General features: G+C 48.2%; 1 protein-coding gene across 2 annotated transcripts in view; it reads left to right on the forward strand.

Moving 5' to 3' along the window:
• Window positions 1-21608, forward strand: part of LOC115085855 (zinc finger MYM-type protein 1-like) — a 69004-nt gene that overhangs the window by 5878 nt on the left and 41518 nt on the right. For both annotated transcript variants that reach the window (XM_029592363.1, XM_029592362.1), the window contains 3 exons: window positions 7642-7755; window positions 19339-19452; window positions 20181-20294. In XM_029592363.1, the coding sequence (XP_029448223.1) occupies window positions 7642-7755; window positions 19339-19452; window positions 20181-20294 (342 nt within the window). The remainder of the gene's footprint in view (window positions 1-7641; window positions 7756-19338; window positions 19453-20180; window positions 20295-21608) is intronic.

The following is a 21608-nucleotide window of genomic DNA, read 5'->3' on the forward strand; positions in this document are numbered from 1 at the left end:
TGCCCCATGCTAACTTCATGGAGTGCCCCCTAGTCTTTCTACTATCCGAAAGAGTAAATAACCGATTCACATCTACCCGTTCTAGACCTCTCATGATTTTAAACACCTCTATCATATCCCCCCTCAGTCGTCTCTTCTCCAAGCTGAAAAGTCCTAACCTCTTTAGTCTTTCCTCATAGGGGAGTTGTTCCATTCCCCTTATCATTTTGGTAGCCCTTCTCTGTACCTTCTCCATCGCAATTATATCTTTTTTGAGATGCGGCGACCAGAATTGTACACAGTATTCAAGGTGCGGTCTCACCATGGAGCGATACAGAGGCATTATGACATTTTCCGTTTTATTCACCATTCCCTTTCTAACAATTCCCAACATTCTGTTTGCTTTTTTGACTGCCGCAGCACACTGAGCCGACTATTTCAATGTGTTATCCACTATGACACCTAGATCTTTCTCTTGGGTTGTAGCACCTAATATGGAACCCAACATTGTGTAATTATAGCATGGGTTATTTTTCCCTATATGCATCACCTTGCACTTATCCACATTAAATTTCATCTGCCATTTGGATGCCCAATTTTCCAGTCTCACAAGGTCTTCCTGCAATTTATCACAATCTGCTTGTGATTTAACTACTCTGAACAATTTTGTGTCATCTACAAGTTTGATTATCTCACTCGTCGTATTTCTTTCCAGATCATTTATAAATATATTGAACAGTAAGGGTCCCAATACAGATCCCTGAGGCACTCCACTGTCCACTCCCTTCCACTGAGAAAATTGCCCATTTAATCCTACTCTCTGTTTCCTGTCTCTTAGGCAGTTTGCAATCCACGAAAGGACATCGCCACCTATCCCATGACTTTTTACTTTTCCTAGAAGCCTCTCATGAGGAACTTTGTCAAACACCTTCTGAAAATCCAAGTATACTACATCTACCGGTTCACCTTTATCCACATGTTTATTAACTCCTTCAAAAAAGTGAAGCAGATTTGTGAGGCAAGACTTGCCCTGGGTAAAGCCATGCTGACTTTGTTCCATTAAACCATGTCTTTCTATATGTTCTGTGATTTTGATGTTTAGAACACTTTCCACTATTTTTCCTGGCACTGAAGTCAGGCTAACCGGTCTGTAGTTTCCCGGATCGCCCCTGGAACCCTTTTTAAATATTGGGGTTACATTTGCTATCCTCCAGTCTTCGGGTACAATGGATGATTTTAATGATAGGTTACAAATTTTTACTAATAGGTCTGAAATTTCATTTTTTTAGTTCCTTCAGATCTCTGGGGTATATACCATCCGGTCCAGGTGGTTTACTACTCTTCAGTTTATCAATCAGGCCTACCACATCTTCTAGGTTCACCGCGATTTGATTTCAGTCCCTCTGAATCATTACCCATGAAAACCTTCTCCATTACGGGTACCTCCCCAACATCCTCTTCAGTAAACACCGAAGCAAAGAAATCATTTAATCTTTCCGCGATGGCCTTATCTTCTCTAAGTGCCCCTTTAACCCCTCGATAATCTAACGGTCCAACTGACTCCCTCACAGGCTTTCTGCTTCAGATATATTTTAAAAAGTTTTTACTGTGAGTTTTTGTCTCTACGGCCAACTTCTTTTCAAATTCTCTCTTAGCTTGTCTTATCAGTGCCTTACATTTAACTTGCCAACGCTTATGCATTATCCTATTTTCTTCTGTTGGATCCTTCTTCCAATTTTTGAATGAAGATCTTTTGACTAAAATAGCTTCTTTCACCTCCCCTTTTAATCATGCCGGTAATCGTTTTGCCTTCTTTCCACCTTTCTTAATTTGTGGAATACATCTGGACTGTGCTTCTAGAATGGTATTTTTTAACAATGACCACGCCTCTTGCTTTCATCTGTGTGGTTTTTTTTTTTTGCCGGTTGCACATCTCTTATCACTTGACATTTTTTCCTGACTGTTTCTCGGATCCCTCTGCTTTATGATGGATGAGAATAAGAGAAAATCTTCCCTCTCCCCATTATGTTCTGCCCCTCTGGGAACTGCTGCTGTGTATTTTTCAGTGAACGTAAGAGAAATAACTCAATTTTCTGTTCCCTGTACGTACCAGGATCAGTCCAGATGGTGGGTTATGTCCCCTGTCCAGCAGATGGAGTCAGACAAGGCTTCGAAGGGTGTTAGCATATAAGCCATTGCACCCTCTGAGGAGCTCAGTATCTTTCTGACTCCAGCAGATGAGAGTAGGGGAACCCATCGCTTCCCCTGCGTGAAGACTAAGTTCTTTCATTTCTTTCCCTTTGGTGAAGGTTGGATCAAGTTGGTTGACAAAAAAAAAAGTTTCAATTGTTTCAGTATTGGGAGTTGTGGCTTGCAGGTTGAGCTGCTTTCTTCCCTTCTCTCCTCTTACTCTCTCTCTCATCCCTTCATCGGGGGGTAAGTGTTCCCATTGCATTTTGTTCAGTTTTTCTCCTCTAGTTTTCTTTTTCTAGCTAGGTGCTGTGCTGGCTGGACGGTGGAAGCTGGTGGTGCCAGCCTCTCCCCGTTGTGCCGACTTCTGCCCCTCGGCCCCGAGACGTCTTTTTCCCCCGGGGCTGCTGCAGCAGAGAGGGGCGATTCCCCTGCTGCCGTCCGGGGCATTTGCGGGTAGTGGAGGCTCGTTTCTGCCCCCCCCCCCTGCAGCACTTCCTGGACCGTCGGGCCCCCCCACCCCCAGGGCTTGCCTACGTCCTCCCCCGGCCGCCGGACATCATGCCACGGCCGTCCTGTTGCTCGGCCTGTGGCGAGCTGGGGTCGAGGATTTCTCGTGAGGGCATTTATTCTAGGTGCCTCCCCGGTGGGGAGGGCACCTCGGAGCCGCTGAGCACGTTTTCTTTCCGGGTGGCGTGGGCCGGCCCCTTTGCTGCATTTGGTGGGAACGGCGGCCATTTTGCATCAGCAGGATCGCGAGTCGCAGGATTCTCGGGGCGGTTCTCCCCCGATTCTGTCGCCAGTGAAGACTCTACCTGCCTAGGTTCCCTCAGCTGCTCCCGTTATCGCCCCCCCCCCCCCTTGGGCATGCCGATCTTCTCACCTGAGTTTATTGTGCTCATGCACAATGCATATTTACAGCGACTGGAAGCCCCCAGGGCACCCTGCGTCACGGACACGCCGCAGGAGACCCCTGACTTAGCAGGTGGGGTACCGGGGGCTCCCCATGGGGCCCCCAGAGTTAATTTTGCTCTGGGAGGGGCGGGCGCTCTCCCGGAGCAGGGGGAACATCCCCCAGGTCTTCCGGATGCTACCCTTTTAGAGGCCCAGCTGGAAGGGGATGACCCGCGAGTACTTCGCATTTTCCGGAGGGAGGAACTCGACGATCTGATTCCCCAAATCCTTGAGGAGCTGGACCTGGATCCTCCTCCAGAGCCACCGGCGCCTGTTGCTCCAGTCGTCGCTTCATCTTCCAAGAAGGGGGATCCAGTCCTGGCCGGCTTGCGTCCTTTGTCCCGGGCTTTCCCTACGCATTCCACCTTTCTACAGCTCTTAGCTAGGGAATGGGATACTCCCGAATCCTCCTTGAAGGTCGGAAGGGCTATGGAAAAGCTTTATCCACTCCCGGAGGATTTCCTGGAGTTAATCAAGGTTCCGAAGGTGGACTTGGTGTTGGCGGTCACCAAGAGGACAACTATCCTGGTTACAGGTGGCATGGCTCTGCGGGACATCCAGGACAGGAAGTTGGAAATTTACCTCAAGAGAGTCTTTGAGGTCTTGTCTCTGGGTATGCGCGCGGCTATGTGTAGCTCTTTCGTGCAGAGGGCAAGTCTTCGCTAGGTTCAGCAGCTTCTTACATCACAAGACTTGCCACCCGAGGAAGCTGCCGAGGCTGATCGTTTAGAGTCTGCCATAGCATTCGGGGCGGATGCCCCGTACGACCTGTTCTGGGTCCTGGCAAGATCCATGGTCTCTGTAGTGTCGGCAAGGCGTCTCCTGTGGCTCCGCAACTGGGCGACGGATTCTTCCTCCAAGTCCAGCCTGGGCTCTCTCCCCTTCAAGGGCAGGTTCCTTTTTGGTGAGGATCTAGACCAGATCATCAAGTCTTTGGGGGAGAATGAGGTCCACCACTTGCCCGAGGACCGCCAGCGTAATTTCAGGTCCTTTACGTCTGCCAGGGCCCAGCGTCGATACCGGGGATACCGGCAGACGGGGCCCCAGATGCCCCGGTCCTTTTGTGGCTGCAGGCCCGCTCGGGAGGGGTCAAGTCAGGGGACCCCCTCCAAATCCACTCAATGATGCCATGCTCACCCACTCCTCCACTCCCAGGATCGGGGGACGAATCTCTCACTTCTATGAGGAGTGGGTTCACATCACCTTGGACCAGTGGGTTCTTGATATCCTAAGGAACGGCTATGCATTGGAGTTTGTCCGCCCCCCGAGGAAAAGGTTTCTCTTTTCTCCCTGCGGGTTGGACCTCAAGAGACGGGTGGTGCAACAGACTCTGGATCAGTTGCAGAGTATAGGGGTCATATCTCACATCCCCTTTGGAGAGGTGGGCTTGGGCCATTATTCCATCTACTTCATTGTACCCAAAAAGGACGGATCCTATCGGCCAATTCTTTATTTCAAGGAAGTCAACAGGTCTCTCCGGGTCATCCGGTTCCGCATGGAGACGTTGCGCTCAGTCATTGCGGCAGTGCATCAGGGGGAGTTCCTTGCCTCACTGGATTTGACCGAGGCCTATCTACACATTCCCATCCTCCTGGCTCACCGGCGGTTCCTTCGTTTCAAGATTCTGGGCCAGCACTTCCAGGTTCTCCCCTTCGGGCTGGTGACCGCCCCTCGAACGTTCACGAAGGTTATGGTGGTAGTGGCGGCAGCCCTGAGGTGCGAGGGGATTCTCGTCCATCCCCATTTAGACGACTGGCTGATCCGAGCGAAGTTCTTTGCCCAAGGACAGTCAGCGGTCTCCAGAGTAGTTCGACTTCTCCGCTCACTGGGCTGGGTCGTGAATTTCGCCAAGAGTTCCTTCATTCCTTCACAACACTTGGATGTCTTGGGAGCATGGTTCGATACGCGTCAGGGCAAGGTCTTCTTACGTCCGGACAAGGCCCAGTCTCTACGGTAACAAATTCAACGTTTTACTGCATTACCAGCGCCTGGGCTCCATGGCCTCTACCATCGACCTCGTACCCTGGGCCTTTGCGCACCTCCAGCCTCTTCAGGCAGCTCTTTCTCGCTGGAAGCCAGTCTCGCAGGACTATCAGATCGTGCTCCTCTTCCACAGGTCGACAGAGACAGTCTGCGGCGGTGGTTGGATCTGAGACATCTAGCTCGAGGCGTCTCCCTCGAGGTACCAAACTGGATGGTAGTCACCACCGATGCCAGCCTCGCCGGATGGGGGGCAGTATGTGAGCGGAATGCGGCTCAGGGGACGTGGACGAAGATACAAGCATCGTGGCCAATCAATCGCCTGGAAACCAGAGCAGTGCACCTGGCGCTCATACACTTTCTTCCCCTGGTGCTGAATCGGGAGGTAAGGATACTCTCGGACAATGCGACCACCGTAGCGTACATCAATAATCAGGGAGGCACAAGGAGTCGGCATTTATCGCTCGAGATGGCGCGTCTGATGGCGTGGGCGGAGAATCACCTAGCACGCCTAGCTGCTTCACACATTGCGGGGGTAGACAAAATTCAGGCGGACTACCTGAGTCGGCAGCAGCTAGACCCAGGAGAGTGGTCTCTCTCCGAAGCGATGCAGCTTCTCGTTCATCGGTGGGGGTCGCCTCACTTGGATCTAATGGCGACGTCTCTCAACGCCAAGGCGCCCCGATTCTTCAGCCACAGAAAAGAGTGCAGCACGGAAGGGGTAGATGCTCTAATCCCGCCATGGCCACGTCACCTCCTACTCTACATTTTTCCTCCCTGGCCTCTGGTGGGCAAGATCCTCTGGAGAATAGAGCGTCACCAGGGGCCCGTACTTCTGGTGGCTCCCGAATGGCCACATCGTCCCTGGTTTGCGGATCTGCTACAGCTAGCAGTAGACGGTCCGCTTCGGTTGGGGCATCTTCCTCGACTGCTCCATCAGGGACCGGTATTTTTTGAGCAGGCAGAACACTTTTGTCTCGCGGCCTGGCTTTTGAGCGGCGCTGCCTCAGGCGCAGAGAGGATACCCTGAGACTTTAGTTTCGACTCTACTAAAGGCCCGAAAGACTTCTACTTCGGTTGCTTATGTGTGGGTCTGGAAGTTTTCGAGGTGTGGTGCACCGTACATGGTACTCGACCCACGAAGGCCTCAGTCCCTCAGATTCTGCAGTTCCTTCAAGACGGACTGGACATAGGTCTTGCCTATAATTCTCTGCGAGTTCAAGTGGCCCCTCTCGGTTCGCTCATCCAGTACGCAGACCATCCTTCTCTCCTGCTACAGCCAGATATCACCCGGATCCTCAAGGGGGTGAAGCACTTACGGCCCCCGGTGAGGGACCCGTGCCCCTCCTGGAGCCTTAACTTGGTTCTTCGGACGCTGGCAGGGCCTCCCTTTGAGCCTCAGCGCAACTCCACCATCAAGGACCTCACTCTCAAGGCAGTCTTTCTTGTGGCCATCTGCTCCGCTCGTCGCATCTCGGAACTTCAAGCGTTATCCTGTAGGGCCCTATCTCCGCTTCACGGACTCCGGTGTCACCCTCCGAACTGTTCCTTCCTTCTTGCCCAAGGTAGTCTCTGCCTTCCACTTGAATCAGACGGTCGAGCTTCCGTCCTTCACACCAGATGATCCAAGGTCTCTCCGTCTTCTAGACGTCAAGCGTACATTGCTCTGCTACTTGGAGGTCACTAATGACTTCAGAGTTTCGGACCATTTGTTTGTCCTCTGGTTGGGTCCGAGAAAAGGGTTCCAGGCCTCGAAGACTATTGCGAGATGGCTAAAGGACGCCATTATGTCAGCCTACATAGGAGCGGGGCGGATTCCCCCTCAGGGCGTCATAGCTCATTCTCTTCGCTCGCAAGCAGCCTCTTGGGCAAAGGTCCGCTCTGTTTCTTCTCAGGAGATTTGTCGAGCGGCGACTTGGAAATCGCTGCACACCTTCACGAGACATTATAGTCTACACCTGGCGTCGTCAGCCTCTGGACACTTTGGCGACCAGGTTCTCCGAGCAGGGCTTTCAGGGGCCCACCCGGTGTAGGGAAGCTTTGGTACATCCCACCGTCTGGACTAATCCTGGTACGTACAGGGAAAAGAAAATTATTCCTTACCTGCTAATTTTTGTTCCTGTAGTACCAAGGATCAGTCCAGACGCCCACCTCGTTGGTTCTCTGGGTTCTAGACTCTTTCCTGCTCGGACTGCTCTGTTCTTTCTGAAAGATGTGTTGTCGTTTCGTTCTCAGAGTCTGTTTTCACAGTTCTTCAGCAAGTTGCAGTTTCTGCCATGCGTTGGCTTGATTTTTTGATTATGACCTGTTATGGTTGAGAACACTTGATCCATTCTTCTTAAGTTGTTTTCTCTGGGCTTTGATATACTCTATACTGAGCTCCTGCAGAGGGTGCACTGGCTTATATGCTAACACCCTTCGAAGCCTTGTCGGACTCCATCTGCTGGATGGGGGACATAACCCACCGTCTGGACTGATCCTTGGTACTACAGGAACGAAAATTAGCAGGTAAGGAATAATTTTCTTTTTTGACCCTAGAAACAGGACATGAAAGGCTCAATCCTGATGTATTAAGGACTGAAGACAAGGAAGAGCCAGTTCTCTCGCTTCCCCAGGAGTCTGGAGAGAGAGAGGATACTCACTCGTACTCAGGTGAGTAATAATAAATACTGTACAGAGAAAGAGGTGGTATTACAGAGTGTATGTAAGTAATAAATATACAGAGTAAATGGGATATTAGAGTACAGGTGAGGTTTTTTTTAATTCTTTATTTATAAATTTTCTAATAAATCACACATTATATGATTTACAGAGAAAAAAATCATGGTTTGATAAATAACAATTTGTTCACAACAAATATTTCCTTATATTCTTTAACAATCTATCTAAACCATTATCATAAGACAATAATGAGAGGAATATGCAGGATGGTAGAAACCTGGGGAGATAACTACTATGATATTCCTAAATAAAGGGCTAATACATAAAACCTGCGTTATTTACTATTTAATTTTTAGACACTGGGGATGAAGTTGTTGGTTTCCGTTGTTCCAGGAAACTTTTTAAAATAATAAACTGTTAAATAGCTGTCTCTCTCTGTCTGGACATTTTCTCCAGAAACGAACACAATACACCTATTGAGGACTTAACAATGATTTGTTAAAGGAAAATTGGTTCTTACCTGCTAATTTTCGTTCCTGTAGTACCAAGAATCAGTCCAGATCACTGGGTTGTGTCTCCCTTCCAGCAGGGGGAGTCAGAGAAAAAACTGAAAAGGCACCCCTCTTAACCTGGTGTGCCACCTGCGATCGCTCAGTATATACGATATCAAAGCAGAATAACCAATAAAGGAGAACAAATCCCCAAACATAAAAACCAGGGGCTACAACAATATACACGGTAAAATAAACAAACTGTACCGCTGCATAACGTATCAATCAAGAAGATTCCTTCCTATGTCTGTAAGGAACTCTGCCAAGGTAAGAAGAAGGAAGAAAACATACAGAAAAACGGACTCTCCAGAAAACCCAAGTGCGGGCGTCTGGACTGATCCTTGGTAGTACAGGAACGAAAATCAGCAGGTAAGAACCAATTTTCCTTTCCCTGTACGTACCAGAACCAGTCCAGACCGCTGGGATGTACCAGAGCTGCCCTAATTGGGGTGGGAGCTGGAGAGTCCTGCACGAAGAACACTGCTGCCAAAACAGTCGAACTCCGGATCCCTGATGTCCACACGATAATGTTTCGCAAAAGTATGCAGTGATTTCCAAGTGGCTGCTCTACAAATCTCCTGCGGCAAGACCGATTGGCTCTCCGCCCAAGAGGCTGCTTGAGATCTGGTAGAGTGCGCTTTCAAGCCTTCTAGTATGGCACGCCCAGCGCAAAGATAAGTGGAGGAAATGGCCTCCTTCAACCACCTAGCAACCGTAGTTTTGGACGCCTTGTGTCCCCATCTAGGACCACTCAATAAGACAAAAACAAATGATCCGATAATCGAAAAGCATTGGTCACCTCTAGATAGCGATGGAGAACCCGGCGCACATCCAGCTTATGCAGATCCTTATCCGTCGCAGAAGTCTGATCCAAATTCGGGAAGACCGGTGACTCTACCGTCTGATTAACATTGGGTAAGAAGGAGGGAATGGTCCGTAGCGGAACACTGGAATCCGAAATACGAAGATACGGATCCCGACACGACAAAGCTTGAAGCTCTGAAATTTGCCATGCGGAGGTAATGGCTACCAAAAAGACAGTCTTGAGTGTCAGATCCTTCAACGTAGCCCGCTGGAGGGGCTCAAAAGGAAGACCACATAAGCCCTTGAGAACTAAATTCAAGCTCCAGGCAAGACAAATTTGTCGTACTGGTGGGCGCAAATACTTGGCCCCCTTTAAAAAAACAGGACACATTTGGATGAGCTGCCAGTGAAAACCCATCAATCTTGCCCCACAGGCAACCCAGTGCTGCGACCTGCACCCGGAGAAAACTGCAAGCGAGACCCTTCTTCAGTCCCTCCTCCAGGAAGGATAGGATGTGTGCTGCCAAAGCCAGACGCGGGGGGACGTTCAATCCTTGGCACCAAGAGTTGAAAACTCTCCAAACACGAATATAGGCCAACGACGTGGACGATTTCCGTGCTTGCAAGAGGGTAGAAATAACTGAATCAGAATATCCCCTCTTCCTCAATTGCCTCCTCTCATAAGCCAGGCCGCTAGACAAAAGCGATCCGCTCGATCAAAAAATACTGGACCTTGTCTAAGTAGATTCGGAAGGTGGGTGAGACGCACCGGACCGTCGATCGCCAACAAGATCAGATCCGCGAACCACGGCCTTTGGGGCCACTCTGGGGCTACAAGAATGACAGACCCCACATGGTTCTCTATCCACCGCACGATCTTGCCCACTGGTGGCCAAGGCGGAAACACATACAGCAGTATGTCGCGAGGCCACGGAAGAATGAGAGCATCCACTCCTTCCAACCTGTGGTCTCTCCGACGACTGAAAAATCGGGGCATCTTTGCATTTGTCCGAGTTGCCATCAGGTGGAGATGTGGGATCCCCCAACGACGAGTGAGCAGCCGGAAAGCCTTGTCGGACAATTCCCACTCGCCGGGATCCAGATGCTGGCGGCTGAGAGAGTCTGCCTGCACATTGTCCATCCCGGCTATGTGCAAGGCCACCAGCTAGACCAGATGTCACTCTGCCCACGTCATGAGCCTTTCGGCCTCCCAGGCCACCGACCGGCTCCTGGTTCGCCCCGGTGGTTGATGTAGAGGCTACCATCATCGCGTTGTCTGACAAGACTCGCACAGCACGCTGAGCTACCAGAGGGAGAAAAACACGTAATGCCAGGTGAACCGCCCTGGTTTCCAATCTATTGATGGACCACATCGCCTGGTAACTTGTCCAACGACCCTGAGCGGATTGTGACTGGCAAACTGCTCCCTAACCAGTGAGGCTGGCATCCGTCGTGACTATTACGCACTGCGGCTCTTCCAGGTCCATCCCCTGTAACAAGTGGGCCAGAATCAACCACCAATCGAGACTGGACCTGGCTGGTTCCATCAGTGGCAAAGGCAGGCGAAATTCCTCCAATTTCTGAAGAAAATAGGATAAAACATAAGCATTGTCAAGCTAAGTGTAAAACATTGATAAGACAGGCGAAGAGAGAATTTGAAATGAAGTTGGCCATAGAGGCAAAAGCTCATAATAAAAACTTTTTAAAATAAATCCAAAGCAAGAAACCTGTGAGGGAGTCGGTTGGACCATTAGATGACAGAGGGGTTAAAGGGGCTCTTAGGGAAGATAAGGCCATTGCAGAAAGACTAAATGAATTCTTTGCCTCCGTGTTTACTAATGAGGATGTTGGGGAGATACCAGTTCCAGAGATGGTTTTCAGGGGAGATGAGTCAGTCGAACTGAACGAAATCACTGTGAACCTGGAAGATGTAGTAGGGCAGATTGACAAACTAAAGAGTAGCAAATCACCTGGACCAGATGGTATGCATCCTAGGGTTCTGAAGGAACTAAAAAATGAAATTTCTGATCTATTAAAATTTGTAACCTATCATTAAAATCATCCATTGTACCTGAAGACTGGAGGGTGGCCAGTGTAACCCCAATATTTAAAAAAGGCTCCAGGGGCGATCCGGGTAACTATAGACCAGTGAGCCTGACTTCAGTGCCGGGAAAAATAGTGGAAACTATTCTCAAGATCAAAATCGTAGAGCATATAGAAAGACATGATTTAATGGAACATAGTCAACATGGATTTACCCAAGGGACGTCTTGCCTAACAAATCTGCTTCATTTGTTTGAAGGGGTTAATAAACATGTGGATAAAGGTGAACCAATAGATGTAGTGTATTTGGATTTTTAGAAGGCGTTTGACAAAGTCCCTCATGAGAGACATCTACGAAAACTAAAAAGTCATGGGATAGGAGGCGATGTCCTTTCGTGGATTACAAGCTGGTTAAAAGACAGGAAACAGAGTAGGATTAAATGGTCAATTTTCTCAGTGGAAAAGGGTAAACAGTGGAGTGCCTCAGGGATCTGTACTTGGACCGGTGCTTTTCACATACACGATCTGGAAAGGAATACGATGAGTGAGGTAATCAAATTTGCGGATGATACAAAATTATTCAGAGTAGTTAAATCACAAGCATATTGTGATACATTACAGGAGGACCTTGCAAGACTTGAAGATTGGGCATCCAAATGGCAGATGAAATTTAATTTATTTATTTAAATTCTTTTATTATACCGATGCTCAAGACCAGGTCTTATTGTACCGTTTTACAATAAACTAGGGGGAACCAGTTAACAATGAAAGCAAAAAGTTACATTATAACAGGGAAAGTGGAACTAGGCTGTTAGAAAAGGATAGGTTAAACAATTTCTAACTGGAGAGAAGGGCATATAAGCAGGAGAAAGTGCTTACAAGGTAAGAATTATATACAAATTTACATAGTGTATACGATTAAGCAAGTTTTATCAAAGTGCAATTAGGCGAAAAACAGTTCCTTTGAGTTGCGGAAAGGGACGCAACCATAGGGTATGTGACTGTGTGGGTGACCCTGAGGCTTCTTCAAGGGTATGCTTGGGCGAACAGCCAAGTTTTTTAAATTCTTTTTCTGAAAGTTATATGGCAACGTTCCTGGCGGAGATCTGGCGGGAGAGAGTTCCAGTGATGCGGCCCAGCAATTGATAGTGCTCTTTTTTCAATAGTGTTGTGAAGAACGGATTTTTTGGGGGGAACCTGGAAGGAATCTCTGTATGCAGATCTGGTGGGTCTTGCAGAGGAGTGTGGTTTGAGGGGTATGGTAAGTTGGAGCGAGGATTCCTGAAATAAGGTTTTGTGGATAATAGTAAGTGTCTTGAAGAGAATTCTGTAGCGAATGGGTAGCCAGTGAAGTATTTTTAGATTCGGGGTGATGTGGTCCATGCGGCGGGAGTTTGAGAGGATCCTGGCTGCAGCGTTTTGCAGCATTTGAAGAGGTTTGGTAGAAGAGGCCGGGAGACCAAGCAACAGCGCATTACAATAATCATTCTTTGAGAATAGTATGGCTTGAAGGACCGAACGGTAGTCGTGGAAGTGTAGGAGAGGTCTTAACTGTTTTAATACCTGTAGTTTGTAAAAGCCTTCTTTGGTGGTGGTGTTGATGAATTTTTTAAAGTTCATTCTAGAGTCTAGGAAGTCCCCAAGGTCTCTCACTTGATTTACTAGAGGTGTTGTTAGTATTGATGGCTAGCGGGTTATTATCATTAGGGGAAATGACTAGCAGTTCGGTCTTGGACGTATTGAGAATGAGGCAGAGACTTGTGAGAAGGAGGTTGATGGCGTGGAGGCAGCTATTCCAGTAGTTTAGAGTGTCGGAGCCGGGTTCTTTGATGGGGATAAGGATCTGCACATCGTCCGCATAGATGAAGTATGTGAGGTTGAGATTATTGAGGAGTTGGCATAGGGGGAGAAGATATATGTTGAATAGGGTCGGCGAGAGTGAGGAACCCTGGGGAACTCCTTGTTCGGCAGCTACAGGGTGAGACTCTTTGTTGATTATTTTTACTTTATAGTATCTGTCGCTTAGAAAGGATTTTAACCAGAGGAGTGCAGCACCTGAGATGCCTATTTCCATCAGACGATTGATGAGGATTGTGTGGTTAACTGTGTCGAACGCTGCCGAGAGGTCTAGCAGAGCTAGTAGGTATGATTGACCTTTGTCGAGACCCAGCAGGATGTTGTCAGTCAATGAGAGTAGGAGAGCTTCTGTATTTCTGCGTTTCCTGAAACCGAATTGCGATGGATATAGAATGTCGTGGGATTCGAGGTAGTCTGTGAGTCTAGTATTGACCAGTTTTTCCATTAGCTTGGCTATGAAAGGTAGGTTAGCGATAGGGTGAAAATTTATGGGGTTAGATGGGTCCAAGTTGGTTTTTTTTAGTAAAGGTTTCAGCGAGGCTGTTTTTAAAGCGTCTGGGACTGTTCCGTTTGTGAGTGAACAATTTATGATGTCGGCCAAAGGTTTGGCGATGATGCTAGGAATTGTGAGAAGGAGTTTGGTCGGGATTTGGTCTATTGGGTGCGATGAGGGCTTCATTTTCTTGATGATAAATTCTATTTCCAGGGATGATGTAGTATCAAAAGATTCTAGAGACAGTTTGTGTGTCGATGGGGCGTGGTTTTGGTCAGGTGGAGGCTGGAAGTTATGAATGGGGTTAGAAGATGTTAGCGGGATAAGTAGATTTTTTATTTTGTTGTCGAAGAAGACTGCCAGCTCGGTGGATTTGTTTTGTGCTTCTTCTTCCGGGATGATTGGAGGAATAGGGGTGGTGAGTGTGGCAACATATGAGAAGAGTGTTTTTGGGTCGTATAGGAAGCCGTATATTTTTTTTGGCGTAGAAGTCTCTTTTGGTACGAAGAATAGTGGCCCTATAGTAGCTCATCGTGGTTTTGTAGGAGGCCCATGCAGTGTTGGTGGGATTCTTCCGCCATTGTTGTTCTTTATGTTGAAGGTTTTGTTTGTGTTCTTAATTCTGATGAGAACCAGGGTTTTTTGTTAGTACAGGCAGGATTGATATTTTTGGATGTCAAGGGGCATATTTTATCAGCTGCTGAGTGGGTGATAGTTGGCCAGGAGTTCATGGCGGTGTCCGCATTTGTGAGGTCCAGGTTAGTTAGTTCCTTGGTGAGCGTGTTGCTGAGAGCATCCATGGAGCATGTTTTTCTAAATTGGATCGTGGATTTGGTGGTGGTGGTGGTGGGTTTTTTCTTTATGGATATTTCAGTTTCAATAATCGAGTGATCTGACCAAGGGATGGGGGTGCAGGTAGGAAGAGAAGTGGTCAAGATCGGATCATTCGTAAATATTAAATCTAGCGTGTGTCCTACTTTAATGTTTACAAGTGGACATGTTTAATGTGGACAAGTGCAAGGTGTTGCATATAGGGACAAATAACCATTGCTGTAGTTACACGGTTAGGTTCCATATTAGGAGCTACCACCCAGGAAAAAGATCTAGGCATCATAGTGGATAATACTTTAAAATCGTCGGCTCAGTGTGCTGCAGCAGTCAAAAAAGCAAATAGAATGTTAGGAATTATTAGGACGGGAATGGTTAATAGAACAGAAAATGTCATAATGCCTCTATATCACTCCATGGTGAGACCACACCTTGAATACTGTGTACGATTCTGGTCGCCGCATCTCAAAAAAGATATAGTTGCGATGGAGAAGGTACAGAGAAGGGCAACCAAAATGATAAAGGGGATGGAACAGCTTCCCTATGAGGAAAGGCTGAAGAGGATAGGGCTGTTCAGCTTGGAGAAGAGACGGCTGAGGGGAGATATGATAGAGGTCTTTAAGATCATGAGAGGTCTTGAACAAGTAGATGTGACTCGGTTATTTTCACTTTCAAATAATAGAAGGACTAGGGGGCATTCCATGAAGTTAGCAAGTAGCACATTTAAGACTAATCGGAGAAAATTCTTTTTCACTCAACGCACAATAAAGCTCTGGAATTTGTTGCCAGAGGATGTGGTTAGTGCAGTTAGTGTAGCTGGATTCAAAAAAGGTTTGGATAAGTTCTTGGAGGAGAAGTCCATTAATGGCTATTAATCAATTTTACTTGGGGAATAGCCACTGCTATTAATTGCATCAGTAGCATGGGATCTTCTTAGTGTTTGGGTAATTGCCAGGTTCTTGTGGCCTGGTTTTGGCCTCTGTTGGAAACAGGATGCTGGGCTTGGTGGACCCTTGGTCTGACCCAGCATGGCAAGTTCTTATGTTCGGATCCCACCGAGAAAGCAACGCGCGTTGTAATGGTCTCATGTGCGCCCACGCCCAGGGAACCACTTCCAGAGTAGATGCCATGGAACCAAGTACCTGCAAATAATCCCATACTATGGGCAGGGGTAAGGCCATGAGCCGGCGGATTTGCGCCACTAACTTGAGCCTCCTTTCTCGAGTGAGGAAGGCTTTGCCTACCGAGGTATCGAAGCGTGCTCCCAGGAAGGTGAGAACCTGAGATGGTACCATCTGGCTCTTGGCAAAGTTGACCTCCAACCAATGGGCCGATACAGTAAAGTCCGCGGGAGATCCCGGTGCGCGCACAGGCCACTCTCCTGTGCGCGTGATTCAGTATGCAAATTAGGCCCGGCGGTAAAAACAGGTGAAAGGAGGCGCTAGGGACACTAGCGCGTCCCTAGCATCTCCTTTTGGACCGGAGCGGCAGCTGTCAGTGGGTTTGAGCGTCCGGTTTTCGACCCGCGGGCCGACCTCAGATTTTTTTTTTTTTTTTTTACTTTTGTTAACTTTCGGGACCTCCGACTTAATATTGCCATGATATTAAATCGGAGGGTGCACAGAAAGCAGATTTTATTGCATTTCTGTGCACTTTCCCGGTGCCCGAAGAAATTAGCGCCTACCTTTTGGGTAGGCTCTAATTTCTGAAAGTAAAATGTGTGGTTTGGCTGCACATTTTCATTTCTGAATCGCACGGGAATACCTAATAGGGCCATCAACATGCATTTGCATGTTGCGGGCGCTATTAGGTTCGGGGGGGGGGTTGGACGCGTGTTTTCAGCCCCTTACTGACTAGCGCGTCGAAAATGCGAGTCCAATCGAGGGTTAACAGTGCGCTGTGTTGGAGAACACTGTACTGTATTGGCCCGCAAGGGACTGGAGCTGGAGTAGAACGTTGCTCACTGCTACCCGACAGAGGCTCTCCGATTTGGCCCGGATGAGCCAATCGTCAGGTATGGGTGAACCAAGATTCCCTACCGCAGTAGGGCCGCTGCTACCACTACCATTACCTTGGTGAAGACCCGAGGTGCTGTCGCTAACCCGAACGGAAGAGCTTGGAACTGATAATGCTCCCCCAGGGCCATGAACTGGAGGAACCGCTGATGGCGCTCGCGTATCCCGATGTGAAGATACGCCTCGGTCAGGTCCAAAAAGGCCAAATGTTCTCCTGAGTGGACGGCCGCAATGACCGAACGTAGAGTCTCCATACGAAATCGGGGAACCCGAAGTGCTCGGTTGACTGCCTTGAGATCCAAAATCGGACGGAAGGACCCCTCCTCTTTCGGGGTCCTTCTACGAAATAGATGGAATACCTGCCAGCCCTGCGCTCCTCTGGAGGGACCGGAACAATGGCCCCCAGGGATTTCAAGCAACTCAGGGTTTGCCCGTCTACCTGTTGCTTGGCCCGGGAGCCGGCGGGAGAAATCAAAAAAAGATCCCTTAACGGGCGGGCAAAATCCAACTCGTAACCGTGTGAGATGATATTGAGGACCCACTGGTCCAACGTGATCCTGACCCACTCCTCGAGAAACAGGGAGAGACGACCTCCCATCGCTGGAAAAGGGGAGAAGGTCGGAACATCTTCATTGGGACTGCTTAACTCCGGTGGCTCTTTGAGAGCCTCCCTCCCGAAATGGCCTCCGATCACGAAAAGGAAGTAGGCCACGACTGAGCTCTCTGAGTTTGTTGTCGGGCGGGAAAAGCGGGCGGCCGCAACTGCCAAAATCTGTGCTGTCCATGGAAACGGTAATGCGCTGCCCCAAAAGGCCTGGAAGACTTTGGCTTGTCTTCTGGCAATTTATATACCTTATTCTCTCCAAGAGACTTAATAAGTGCGTCAGGTTCCTCCCCAAACAATTTTCCCTTAAAAGGAAGATTACCCAACTGAGTTATGGAAGAAACGTCCACGAACCAGTTCCGGAGCCAGAGAAGCCGCCAAGCCGAAACTGCAGTGGCAATGTTGCGCGAAGATGCCCACAACAAATCATATAATGCATCCGCTGTGTAGGCCACCGCGGACTCAATCCTATTCGCCTGATTTGCTTCCTCTGGCGGTAACACCTGTGACGTGAGCATTTGCTGGACCCACCTGAGGGTCGCTCGCTGCATGAGGCTACTGCAGACCGCCGCCCTAACACAGAGCGCTGACACCTCAAAAATGCGCTTGAGGAGGACTTCTAGCCGCCTATCCTGTAAGTCCTTAAGAGCTGTCGCTCCCATAACAGGAATGGTAGTCCGCTTAGTGACCGCAGTAGCCGACATGTCCACCTTGGGAATCCTGAGGATATCCAAGGCTTCCTCAGATAAAGGGTAGAGTTTGTCCATTGCCCGTCCCACCCGCAGGGTTGCGTCCAGAGGTTCCCACTCCCGAATGACCAACTGCTTAAGCATTGGGTGGAAAGGAAATGTTTGGGGCAGGGCATGCAGCCCCGAGAGTACTGGTTTGCCCTTAACTGGCTCCGAACTGGGGACTGGTGCCTCCACTTCAGTTCCTCCAGGACATAGGGGATCAAGGGATCCAACTCCTCCCGGCGAAACAATCGAGAAAGTTGGGGGTCGCCCCCTTCTACTGGGACGGACTCAACACCCCCATCTAGATTTTGGAGGAGAGGATCCAGAAAGGAATGCAAAGGAGCAGGCTCCGAAGCCCCCCCTCCCGGGGCCGGAAGGGCATCCAGAGATGTGTCCCGCCTTGCAATCTTCGTGGGAGCGGACTCCTCCATCCTGCTGATGAGCTTCCGCCTCCAAAAACGCCCTATGTATAAGTAAAATACATTTTGAAGAAAAAACTGACTGGCCCTTTAAGGGATCTGATAGGGGGGGAGGAGGAGGAGGGAGGACCAAGCTCCCTGAGGGGGCGGGCCCCGGATCGCGTGGTCGAATGGGACTCAGACTGGGAGGAGAAATCTGAGTATCCTCTCCCCCAGCTGGCAGGTAGCGCTCCGACAAAATGGCCGCCGTTCCCGCCCACGCCTGCGACGGACCCGGATGCAATCGCCGTTCTGTGGCTCGCGGCAAAAGTGGCCCAAAATCTCCCCCGGATGAGGCCCCCCCCCTCCCCGGTAGGCAGCGGGCGCAAACCCGCCTCCCCACATGCTGAGCACGATAGCCCTCGTGGCATCCCGGGAAAAGGGGGGGGGGGGGATGATTCCAAACAGCGCGGTAGGAAAGAAAAAAGGGAGGAACTTACAATATCCTGCCGACTCGCGGCCTTCCGGAGCTCTGGGAACGCTGCAGCACCCGAGGGAAAACTCGTCTCGGGGCGCCGAGGGGAGTGACCAGCCCACCGGTTAATCCCCCTCCAGAGAGAGATGGCCTTCCGGGAACAAGGCGCTTAGAGCTGCCAGCCCCCGCCTTACCTCTACCGGCTGAGTGAAAAGCCTGGGAAAATAAAACCGCACTGAGCTTTTTTTTTTAAATACAAACAACTTGCTGTAGCCAAAGGTGTTAACTAAAGCATCCAGCGCCTTAGAACTCTGTAAAAAAAAAAAAAAAAAAAAGATGTAAGTAAATTTAAAGAAATTGAAAAATCAGGACCGCAGGTTCTGTCAACCCTCTGCTGAGAGTCAGAGGAAAATACTGAGGGGATCGCAGGTGGCACACCAGGTTATATGGGAGGTGCCTTTTCAGTTTTTTCTCTGACTCCCCCTGCTGGAAGGGAGACACAACCCAGCGGTCTGGACTGATCCTGGTACGTACAGGGAAAGGGATGTTTTCATCAGTGTTTGTTTTTTTTTTGTTTTTTTTTTGCCGGTTGCACATCTCTTATCAATTGACATTTTTTCCTGACTCTCCCTCGGATCCCTCTGCTTTATGGTGGATGAGAATAAGAGAAAATCTTCCCTCTCCCCGTTATGTTCTGCCTCTCTGAGAACTGCTGCTGTGTAATTTTCAGTGAACGTAAGAGAAATAACTCAATTTTCTGTTCTGACCCTAGAAACAGGAGATGAAAGGCTCAGTCCTGATGTTTTAAGGATTGAAATAAAGGAAGAGCCGGATCTCTGGTTTCCCCAGGAGTCAGGAGAGAGAGAGGATACTCGCTCGTACTCAGGTGAGTAGTAATAATAAATACTGTACAGAGAAAGAGGTGGCATTACAGAGTGTACGTAAGTAATAAATATACAGAGTAAATGGGATATTACAGAGTACTGGTGAGGGTTTTTTTTTAAATTCTTTATAAATTTTCTAATAAATCACACACATGATTTACAGAGAGGAAAAACATGGTTTGATAAATAACAATTTGTTCACAACAAATATTTCCTTATATTCTTTAACAATCTATCTAAACCATTATCATAAGACAATAATGAGAGAAATATGCAGAATGGTAGAAACCTGGGGAGATAACTACTATAATATTCCTAAATAAAGGGCTAATATGTAAAACCTGCATTATTTACTATTTAATTTTTAGACACTGGGGATGAAGTTGTTGGTTTCCGTTGTTCCAGGAAACTTTTTAAAATAATAAACTGTTAAATAGCTGTCTCTCTCTGTCTGGACATTTTCTCCAGAAACGAACACAATACACCTATTGAGGACTTAACAATGATTTGTTAAAGGGATGTTTTCATTTTTGTTTTTTTTTGCTGGTTGCACATCTCTTATCAATTGACATTTTTTCCTGACTCTTCCTCGGATCCCTCTGCTTTATGATGGATGAGAATAAGAGAAAATCTTCCCTCTCCCCGTTATGTTCTGCCCCTCTGAGAACTGCTGCTGTGTATTTTTCAGTGAACGTAAGAGAAATAACTCAATTTTCTGTTTTGACCCTAGAAACAGGAGATGAAAGGCTCAGTCCTGATGTTTTAAGGATTGAAATAAAGGAAGAGCCGGATCTCTGGCTTCCCCAGGAGTCAGGAGAGAGCGAGGTTACTCACTCGTACCCAGGTGAGTAGTGATAATAAATACTGTACAGAGAAAGAGGTGGCATTACAGAGTGTACGTAAGTAATAAATATACAGAGTAAATGGGATATTACAGCGTACAGGTGAGTTTTAATACATATGCTGTACAGAGTAGTAGGTATTACAGAGCACAGGTGTATAAAATAAAAAGGTATTTGAGTAGAGGTGAAGTGAATAAACTGTACAACTTAAGCTGCAGTATTACAGAGTACAGATATGAATATTATACTGAGTAGGAGGAAGTATTGAAGAGCACAGGTTTGATTTGACAACAGATCCTGAGAAACTGTTCTGCAGGTTTAGAGGGGAAGAAGGTGGATAAAAGGGACTTGGGGCTCTATAGAAATAAGGCAGCAGAGATGCTTTGAGATCTGTGTGGCCCGGCTAAGTAACACACCCCAGGGGTTCAGATAGAAATGAGAAATTATTCACGTTCTATTGACCCTGTTGGGATAAAAGCAGGTGAAAGGTTCATGGCAGGTGTAAAGCTTACAGTTGGATCTAATGTCATGGTAGGTGTAGGGCTCAGAGCATGATTGAAGGTCAAGGATGTGTGAGGCCCAAGCAGGTGTAATCTCGTGTAATCTTGACACACAATGAAAAAGGTAAACCTTGGGAATGTTTCCTGGAGTCTGTTTTAGCTCCGTGAATTTTAATTACCATCCATGCATGACATAATACATGTTATGGGGTCATTCCCTGTACGTACCGGATCAGTCCAGACTCCTGGGTTATGCCTCCACACCAGCAGATGGCGACAGAGCAAAACTTGTGCCATAAATGCCAGGGTGCCACCCACAGCCTGTCAGTATTACTCTTGTCTCCAGCAGATGGTCTGGTGCTTCTCCCACAGTCTGATCTGATTTAAAAAAAAAAAAAGGGTGTTAGTGTAGTCAGGTTCTTTTTGTGTTCGGCTTTCTTTCCTTTTTTAGGTTAAAAATAAATAAATAAATAAATAAAAATTCGGTGGCAAGGAAGAGGGAAGAAGCTGCTGCAAAAGAGCTCCCAGGGGGTTGCCAGGTCCTGAAAGGACCATCCCCCCCTGGTAGAGCACTTGCTGGGCTAAGGGTTGAGGTTCCTGTGTTAGTTTACAGCCCAGCCGGGGTGATACGGGGGAGCCCGGTTCACTCACCCCAGCCAGACCACTGCAGTACCATGGCGAGGGACAGCTCCAGGAAACTTGAAAAAAAAAAGACGGAGCGGTTTTTCTTTTCAGCGCGAGTGCCGGTTTCTCTTCTGCAGCAGTCGATTCGGAGTTTCCCTCCCTCCCTCTCCCCTTCTCCCTTTCAGGTTGGGT

This window comes from Rhinatrema bivittatum, chromosome 2, assembly GCF_901001135.1.
Source record: "Rhinatrema bivittatum chromosome 2, aRhiBiv1.1, whole genome shotgun sequence".
Lineage (NCBI taxonomy): Eukaryota > Metazoa > Chordata > Amphibia > Gymnophiona > Rhinatrematidae > Rhinatrema > Rhinatrema bivittatum.